Here is a 10,371-nt window from a genome sequence, read left to right on the forward strand (position 1 = left end):
CCCCATCTAGTGGACACTAAGTATTAAGGCCTTCATTGCAAAAGAGTCACTAGGGTTTTTTGGAGTTCTACAGCAACACGAGTCAGACGAGTATGAACAACTGAGATGAATTTGGTGAAACATTAAAGTTCTAGTCGGTGTCAATTACTCTCATAATAAATGTTAATAATTAGGGCTGGGTAAAAAAATAGATTTTTCGATTAATCATTTTTTTAATTGTGGTCGATTCAAAATCGATTATCAAAGGCCATGAATCGATTTTTTTCCATATTTATTTCCGCAGACATTGAACGTAAGATTAGCGTTAATCTAATTACAAATCTTCTCCACTAGATGTCACCCTCTTATGTGCCTTGTGCGATGTTCCCCACAAACCTGTCATTCATTCATTAAGCAGTGGTTCTCAACCTGCGGCCCGTCACGAGTTCAAATGCGGCCCACCATATGCTGAACACACACACACACACACACACACACACAAAATTTTGTTTTACAATTAATTTTATTTTTTACATTAATTGAAAAAAAATTAGGGTATTAAAGAAATATAAGCTATAGCCTAATGTTTTTATGTGGAATGATTTTGTTTTTCATAAATTATTTTCAGACATGAGCAGACTTACTCCCATAACATTACCAAACATATACAAGCGCACACTTTGGCAGAATTCAATTCAAATAGTCATCAATAGCAATTAGTTCGGTAAAAGGGAGAAAAAAAATAAATGTGGAGAATGTCAGCGACTGAACCCATACAAAAAAAAAAAGAATAGTCGCAGTATCAGTAGTGAAGGATTTTCGGTTTGCCCCGCAACTCACTTGAAGAAGTTCAAGCAAATAGAAACACCATATACTACGCAACAAAAATCGCGTACGCATCGGAGAGTGTGTACCGAGGCTCTGAGCAGACGACAATTGCACATGTGCAGGCAGTGTGAAGAAGCTCATTGCCACTCGAACCTGTGCAATCTGTAAATAAAGAATATAATCAGCGTGCACTTTCGGAAGTATAAATGGAAGAAGTCCGCGTCAGCGCTGGCCGTGTCTCCGTCCGGATTGCTCATGCGGAAAGTATAACACACGCTTTACAATCGCAAACTTCTTTGTGCTGTTACTATATCGAGCCGAATTTCACAAAATTGTTCAGCTCCCGACAGAATCAGGTGTTTTATTTATGGGGAGTAGAATTATTTATTTATTTCAATAAATCTAATCTATTAGATATCATAATATGAAGGCTATAATATTATAAATCAGGTCTTACGGGTTTGGAACGACATGAGGGTGAGTTATTAATGACATAATTTTGATTTTTGGGTGAACTCTTCCTTTAAGTGTCATCTCAGTCAACACTTAAGAATCAGTCTTAATTGCTTTTAGCTTTATAAATGTCTCCTGATCTTAGAAAAGTCTTTTTGCTAATAATTTTTTGACACTTTAGTTAAAGCTTAAGAATATTCTTAAGAGCATTTCTGATAAGTTTTATACACATGGACTCAGTAAAACTTCTCTTTTCTCTGCCTGTAGCGACCCTGCTCTACATGACATGCTGCTGTTTGTGTGTTCAGGGCTGTGTGTCTGACGGCGGGACGCAGATGTGCGCTCTCTCTGGAGACGCAGGCCTGTACCGTGACGCTCCGCAGAAGCTGCAGGGTGAGGTTTCTGTGCCGGGAGGCTCCGGAGGCCAGAGTTCGGTGGACGCTATCTACAAAGCGGTGGTGGACGCCGCTGGCAAAGGCATGCACGTGACCATCACCGCCAGCGCGAGCGGAAGCACACAGGCTAGCCCCGTCCCCGCGCTCAGCGCCATGAGTGCCTTCACCGCATCCATTGGCCCGACACTCGGCTTGCCTCACGCCGTCAGTGCCGTCATTCACGCGCCGCGCAGAACCGAGGGCACGAGCCGCACACCGCCCAACCGCAGGAGCTCGGAGCAGAACATGCCCGACGGCACTGACGCCCACGAGTTCTTCCGCTCGCCGCGGCCGCACTGGGACGAGCACAGCCTCGTACACTGGAGAGGAGAGGAGTTTCTGGAGTGCTCCACACAGGTGCGCAGCAGCAAAGCGGAGAGGAAGTGTCCACCGGAGATGGTCTCCGACGCTCAGATGGATGACAATGCGAGCCTGCGGTTTAACCACCGTGCCAGAGAGCGGCTGGAGCTCAACGGAGCGCTGCCTCGCGGAGGATACGGAGAGCCGCTCACCGGAGACGACCAGTCACCTGGATCCTCCACCAGCTTGGAAGGGCCACTGCTCAAAGACTACACTCACTTCAACGGGCACTTTAACGGACACTGTGCGCCCAGCCCCTCGGACACCAAGAGTCTCAGCAGCGAGGAGGAGCTGCGGCACCCCGACTCTCCTTCGGCCGAGCTGCTGCACTACAGGCCCAGGGCCTTCAATGTGGGCGAGCTGGTCTGGCCGATCAAAGGCTTCCCGCCCTGGCCGAACAAACTGATGGGAGAAGAGCATGGGTGCAATGACAGCATGCATCTGTCAGAACAGGCCAAGGTAAAAGACTGCCTTGTCCTGTCTATATGCCTTTGAAGGTGTCTAACGGAAAAGTCATTCTGTTATTATAAAGTATGAAAATATGTTCCAGAAGTATCATGTCATTTATCTGTAGAGCGGCGTGTCCCATCGCCTGCTAGTGCTGCAGTGAGGTTTGTCTTGTGGTTTGGTGGAGCGAGAGGTGCTCTGTGAACTTGTCAGTGATTGTTCTCATTATAAGGGCTTTGAGATCAAAGGTTAAAGTCAAATCTTTAAATGCAGTATTAATTATTGGAGATAATAGTTATCTGGGTAACAGATCTGATCTTTGAACTATTGTTTTTTTAGGTGGAACCTGAGCAGCTGAAAACACTAACACAAGACCTTCAGATGCTAGACAGAGCCAGCAAAAAAAACAGGAAGTAAGTTTCTCTGTAACAGAGATCCTAAAATGCTCATACCCTGAAAAACATCTACAAGTGGGAAAAAGATTTCAAATTAATCTTCATTGAAGAAAAGGTGCAACACTCACTTGAGAAGGGAAAAAAATGAATGTTGAATGGTTTGTCTAAGTTTTTACATGCTGTTTTAAAGCAGGTAAAATAATAAGCTGATGCTACTGTGATAAGAGACCAGCACATGACAGTCTTGCTCAGACACTACAGCTGATCTGAGATCTGCATCCTGCAAGACTCAAATGTATAATGCTCTCAGATTTCCTAATTCTCCCTTCAGCAAACACAGAGAATGGGATAATAGTTCATGCCATTTTATACACTTCAGTGCTCCATATCTGCTCCACATCAGACGCTGAGTGAAAGGGGAGTTTTACTATGACAGGATAGTTATGACACTTTATTCGCCACGAAGAACAGCTTGTTCTGCGCGTCTTACATCATTATGCTACGTCACTGCGCACGTGCAGTACTTTCCAGTTTCTTTATTCAATCCAGTCGTGTTTACATGTTCTCTTGCTTGGATTACAAAAGGAATAAACCACCTCTTACAATCTGATCGAAATTTTAGTCCGATCTGGCCAATTCAATCCAATTGACGTGTTTATATGTGACTCTTTTTATTCTGATTGTGCTTCTCGTCCTATTACGATCGGATAAGTAGGGTCCATTGACTGGCTGCCACCTACTGGCGGTTTTAATTCCACATTCAAAGTATCATTTCATTTTTTTAAATAATTTTAAACATCAGTATTAAATGTTTTATTTTTCAAATATCCAAACATTATGCATTTGTAACTGCAGGTTAAAGCACTCCATGTCCCCCTGAGCTGAATTATTAAGTACCTTTATTAAAGGTAATAATGCCCATAAAAGGTAAAAATCAATTTAAACAATTAAAAAGATTAATTTCTGTTCACTGATGTGAACCATACCACCAAGAATGAAGAATATAAAAAAAAACTAGTAGTCAGATATCAGCACAATAATACACTCTGCAAAATAATGTCTAATTAGAGTTATCGATAATATTGCAAAACAAAATCGAGGTATAATTTTTTTCCAATATTGCACACCCCTAAAACATAGACTAAGATAATAAACATCGTTAATGTCACGTTATTTTAAGTTTCTTTCCAAAACGCTTGTATCTTTGTGCAACAGTTTGGCTCGACGTCTGTTGTTTTTGGAGGCGTGTTATTAACGGTGTCTCTCTCTCGCAGGGCGGGAAAGCTGAATCATCAGTTAGAAGCTGCGATTCATGAGGCCATGAGTGAGTTAGACAAGATGTCTGGAACTGTGAGTTTCACACAAGCACACACGCGCACACACACACACACACACACATCTCATGGAGCTTGTTCTGATTGGATGACGAAATGATGCAGTGAAGCTGTTGTCTGTTGGTCTGCAGGTTCACCAGGATCGTCAAGTCAAACTGCCCAAACCCAAGAGGAGAAAGATTTCCAGATAACAGAAGCATCAGTGTCTCTCTTTCTGTCTCTTTGATCGTGGTGCTACACTCTAGCAGACGGCTCATCGTGGCTCCGCCCTCATCCAGTGACTGACAGGTGCTGGATCAGCCAATCAGAAAAGGCAGCAAAAACAACTTGCTGAAGTTGCTGAACTATTTTTTTCTAGTGTACAAGGAGAAAAAAAAAGAAATTTACTGCATTTAAGAACACAGACAGTCCAAATATTTCTGATATGTTTTCGATGTGTATATAGACAATACAGAAATTTCATGGTAAAAACATGGGAAAAGTGTAAATACTGTAGGATAATGACATGTACAAGCCAACTCAATGCACACTTTATCTTCAGCTGTACAAAACACAAAACAGAAATGTCTCATCGGCCCATAAGGCCCAGCGACATTACAATGAATAAGAGTCAATCTGAGACTTTTCGAAGCTTCAGTTAGAGTTGTATTTTGAGTGTGTGTGTGTGTGTGTGTGTGTGTGTGTGTGTCGGAGTGGACTTCACCAGCTGAATGGTGTAGTTGGGTTTGACTCGAGCTTGTGGGCTTTTATATATAGTTCAGGTCTTCCAGCACTAAACACTAATACATGAATATGTTTATAATTGTCCCGTGTCATTTTGCTGTGTTTTCTGTCTTTATAAGGTTAAGTTGGTCTCTCCTTTGTGGTATGTGTTTGAGTTAGACGGCACTGGTTTGTTAGGTTTCTTTGGAGTCGTTCGTACTGTAATAGTCCACGAAGAGGAAAACTAGGGGCCTTATAATGGGTGTTATAAGTAATGCATGGACTCCCTGTTTATTTGACATGTTCAGTAAACTTGGCAATAATACGGCCCTGTGCAGATACTCTAAGCCTTATACTTAATGTGTATACACACACACACACACACACACACACACTTCAGTATTATTCCGTTAACACAGTGTTTCTTTGCCTTTCAGGTTGCACTCATTATTTTCTCTTTTGAAGTTTCAATCATCAAGAAATTAACCATACTTGTGAAAAATCTTCATTTCGCTGTGCACTTAATGATATAAATTTCCAGTCATATCAGTAATTGAATAAAATTAGATTTACTCTACATGGCATCACATGACCAGCCGAACACCAATCACTTTATCCCAGTAATGTGGAAAAGATAAAACGCTGTCAGTAGCTGCAGGTTTGGTTTTTGGCGCTGTATCCATGCATCAGGAGTCAGAATCAGTCTAAAAACAGTATCATGTCAGCCAGCCGCCGTCAGAAAACACTGAGTGGCCCAATTTGGGTGTAATGTGATGATGTTGCATTTGTGTGCTGCATTATGGAAAGACACAGATGAGCTGTAGATGTTAAATCTCATACAGACTCGAGAAAGTCCTGTTATTATTCAGATTCAAGCTCTGAAAAGGTTCATGGGAAATGTCTCTTCTGAATGACAAACAGAGGAGTTTGTTTTTGTCTGTGTGTCTATTTTGCTTTTCTGAATATATGATCAGAAGGGTTAGAGAAGTGACTTGGTATCATAGACTGGGAAATGGAACAGGTCAAAGGTCAGTGTCAGTTGTACAGAATCATGGTGTGACATGGACATCTGCCAGTAACACTAACTCGATATGAAGAGCTGATTAAATTATTTTTGTGTGTAAACTCTATAGATACGTGTGGGATTTGCAGCACATTGCTGTGTGAAACTCGCACTCATCAGTTTGCATCCATTTAAAACTCTAAAGCAGGGCAGATTGAATGGCAGCTATTGGCTGTTTTCTCTCCTTGTCATCTTTACAGAAATCTCACTACGAAATTAAGTGCAATATTTCCATTCAGAGGAACTGGGAACTATATGGCGCAGATATCATTGCAATGGCGTTTCAGAGGAGAAATGGTGCAAGCCCGTGAACAGATTCGATCGACTCGTGTCTCTGCTGGTGAAGTCGACTCTGTTGTCAGTGCAGTGCTGCGCTCTGTGTTCAAACTCTTACTGTTCAAGGTCAAAAACATTTTGTGTTCAGTGTTGCCCAAAACATTTTCCATTTCAATTCTTGAGTCCTTTTCTTTCATTTCCTCTGTGTGTGTGTGTGTGTACATTTTTATTTTATTCTCTTTGCTTGCTATTTTATGATTGGTATCTGACTGGTATTACAAACCTTTCTGATGTCAATGTTTTTTTCAATACATATCTGAGTATATATTTTCTCACCAGTATGTACTTTACAGCAGTCGACTTTGTAAAGTATGTTGTGCACTTGATTATGTTTGTTTCTGATAGCTTTGATGTGGCTGTTAGGGTTAGTTTGTTAAAGTCCATAATTTCTTATTGTTTCATTTTATTTTTTAAGATGTCATAAACAGCAGTTTTGTAAATATTGTGAACATTACAGGTCATGCTGTGATGTGACATTGAAATGATGTTGCACCAATGTTTCAATTAAAACCTGGTCACTAAATCTTGGTCATTAAACTGGTGTTTTTACAGTAGCTTTATAAGATGGATCGTCAGAAATGATTGAACGTATATTTTTCAAAGTCATGTTTCAATACTATTTTTAAATTTTATTCAGTTAGTTTTCAGCAATGGTTGGTTACATTTTATGTTTTATTTCTTGTACAAAATTATTGATCAATTTTAAACCGTTTTAGAAATGAGAGAATATTACAGTTCTTCTGTTTCTGTACAGTCCTTTGAATTCGAGGCTGCCGCCATGCAAGCTGTGTTTTTTATCGCTGCTAAACAGAGGTACCAATAAAATGAGTCAATGCAAAAAGGTAAATCAGGTCCAGCACTAACTAGTAACAGTGTTATGGATAGTTATTTTACATTTATTTTTATCTTAAATTGTAGTCTCATCTGAGTATTCACTGTCTGTCAATCGATAGCAAACAAAGGGTACTGCTGGAAATTTTGGGTCACTTGTTAGTGTTTCCTTGTAATTGTTGATGATCATGTGATGAAGTACCTCATTTTACACAAGATCTTTCATATATAACATCTTTACAATGGTTTATGTTCTGAAGTTTCTCCTGTAATTACTGTGCTCTGTCTTTGGATGTCGGAAAAAGGTAGACTAAGATCAACCAAAATGTATGTTTCAGAATCCAAAAAAAAGGTGGCACTTGTGCTACTATCTTTTTCAGTTGCTGGCGCAAAACATGATTTGGTCGCTCAAATTATTTATAGTAAGCCTCTCTGGTAAAAAATGAAAAATAATGAAACTATATTGCATGCAGATGTGAATTTTATTTTACTTGCCATCTTTTAAACCACATGCCGCCTTGTTTTATTTCTCCCACTTCACACAGTGCATTGCTTGGTACCTTAACCCAGGGCCGTAGCTGGGGTTAGAGAGAGCGGCAACCTCCCGCTCTCTCTCGTGAGGCCAATAAGGAAGTGACTAAAACTGCAATTCATCGACTTGCCACTTGAGGCTGGCTGCAGAAGAGAGTCAGTCCCATAGACTTCCCATGTTAAAATGCCCAACTTTACAGCAGAAAAAAAAACGTTTACAGCCTGGTTCAAAAAATGATTTTGGTCTATATTGCTAATTTTGCCCTTCATATGACAACTGTGAGGGGGGTGAATTTTTTTTAAACTCATCCGTATAAATTATATTAAGACTTAAAGTTCTGCATAATTAAGGGCGTGTCCACTTGAGTGACAGGTGGATTGCCGCTGCTGACAATGCCGTCGCACTAGGTGGGCGTGGCTTCAGCAATCAGCTCCCGCCTTTTTGCCCATTTTGGATTATCCGGGAAAGTCGCGCGGTGACACGCTGCCAAGATGGCGACGGCCCGCTCTACACACTTTAGGTTTCAAAACCGCTAATGAGGAGTCTATGGGTGACGTCACGGACACTACGTCCATATTTTTTACAGTCTATGGGTTAGAGCAGTGGTTCTCAAACTTTTTAGCCAGCGACCCCTAAACTAACATTAACGAGAAGTCGCGACCCACTACCACAGAATACACAAACAAAAAATAAATAAAGTTGTTTTAAATCCACATCCACTTCCTATGGAAGCTTGTTTGCACCACAGAATAAAAAATAAAAAAGGTAATTGTGATTTTATATAATTTATAACTTAATAACTCGCACTGCAAGTTTATATTTCACAATTATGAGAAACCAAGTCAGAATAGCTAGATTTAAACTCGCAATTTTTAGATTAAAAAAAAAAAATCGCAATTATCTTTCAAATATTTTCTTACATGGCGGAAACAAACTTCCATCATATTTACTGTATTTAGGCTTACCTTTCAGTGGGATGGGTGCACTTGTTTTTCGGTGCACAAAAGCGTAATCTGTGGCCTGATGTTGGATATGGCTACTCGCAGATCATCCTCAACATCAAGACGTGATCTGTATTTATTTTTCATGTACGTAACGGCGGAAAAAGTCTGCTCGCACAAATAAGTAGAGCCAAACGGAAGCAGTACATCCATTGCTACACCGGATAACTCTTTGTATTCTTCTGCTACTGCGATCCAAAATTCAGGCAGTGTGGAACTGGAAAATAACGTTTTTAATGTCCGATCACTGGACAGCTCCAGCAAAGCATCTTCCAGTTTTGTGGGCAGATTAGTCTTAGTTTCGGTGAATGGTTGCCGTATCCAGTCATACAGTTCTGGTTGCGTCTCTTTTGGAAAATACTTATGGAATTGTTCCAAAAGGCCATGGAGATGACCAGTGATGTGTGTTTTCAGGTTGCCGAGACTCAGTCCATTCTCCTCCAGATGTTCATCCAGCTCAGGAAACATCTCCACATTACCTTGTTCAGCTCGCTCAGCCCATCTTTCAAGCTTTTTCACAAATGCATCAATTTTCTCATTCATTGTCAAGATGTTTGTGTTTGGACCTTGTAATGAAAGATTAAGCATGTTAAGCCTTTCGAATATACAGGCCAAATAAGCAAGTTTCGATAACCAATCTGGATCTGTCAGGTGGTGCGCAAATTCAGATTTAGATTCTTTCAACAACGAGTGCACTTCCTCACGCAGTTCGTAAAGCCGGCCGAGTGCCTTCCCGCGAGATAACCACCGGACTTCGGTATGAAACAGCAACGCTTCGTGATGCGAGCCCATCTCGTTGCAAAGGGTGGCTAGCAGTCTACTGGTTACTGGACGTGATTTTATGTGATTTACAATTTTGATTGCACCTTTGAGAACACTGTTAAGCTCACTATCAAGTGCTTTGCTAGCAAGAGACTCACGGTGAATGATGCCGTGGGTAAACTTAACATGAGGAGCCACTTCTAAAACCTTTGCCTTGAGTGCCTTGTTTTTACCTACCATTGCACCTGCACCATCAGTACATATGCCAACACAGTTATCCCATGAAAGTCGCATCTCTTTTAGTCTGGTGTCCAGCTTGTTGAAAATGTCACTGCCGGTACAAGTCCCCTCCAGCACTGAGCAGAAGAGCATTTCCTCGTGCATTTTTCCATCAAATATGTATCTGATGAATGCCAGCAACTGAGGAGAATTAGACACATCGGTAGATTCGTCGACCTGTAACGCATATTTCTGTCTTTAGAATTTTTATTTTTTTATTTGTAATCTTATTTTTTTAGTATTTAAAAATATTTTTTGTAATCAGAAAATACAGAATTATTTCAAACCAACTCGCGACCCCTTGAAATCAGTTTGAGAACCACTGGGTTAGAGGGGTCCTGGTAGAGGTTGTTCAGTGGGCCCTGTTTGAACCCTGGCTCTAGGGATGCAACATAAAGGACACAAAAAGTATGCCAATCAAAATAAGTTTATTTTAATAACAAAAGAGGAAAAAAAGAAAGGACTGGAGAAGCAGAAACACTGCTACTGCAGTGTTGGCTGCAAAACGAGAGAGAGAGCAAGAGCATGTGTCCTAGATTTGAAGTGACTCCCTTCAGGTGGATCCAATTAACCTGTTAATTGCAGGAGAGGGACCAGGGAAACTGCAATGAAACACAGATTAAAACACTCACACA

General features: G+C 40.8%; 1 protein-coding gene across 2 annotated transcripts in view; it reads left to right on the plus strand.

The window, feature by feature from the left end:
* The window catches only part of LOC113090244 (methyl-CpG-binding domain protein 5-like), a 44,505-nt gene extending 37,768 nt beyond the window's left edge, over window positions 1-6,737 (plus strand). For both annotated transcript variants that reach the window (XM_026256204.1, XM_026256202.1), the window contains 4 exons: window positions 1,569-2,513; window positions 2,841-2,914; window positions 4,171-4,246; window positions 4,362-6,737. In XM_026256204.1, coding sequence (XP_026111989.1) covers window positions 1,569-2,513; window positions 2,841-2,914; window positions 4,171-4,246; window positions 4,362-4,421 — 1,155 coding nt within the window. In that variant the 3' untranslated portion in view covers window positions 4,422-6,737. The remainder of the gene's footprint in view (window positions 1-1,568; window positions 2,514-2,840; window positions 2,915-4,170; window positions 4,247-4,361) is intronic.
* Window positions 6,738-10,371: the final 3,634 nt, after the last annotated feature.

Source organism: Carassius auratus, chromosome 6, assembly GCF_003368295.1.
Source record: "Carassius auratus strain Wakin chromosome 6, ASM336829v1, whole genome shotgun sequence".
In the NCBI taxonomy this organism is placed as follows: domain Eukaryota; kingdom Metazoa; phylum Chordata; class Actinopteri; order Cypriniformes; family Cyprinidae; genus Carassius; species Carassius auratus.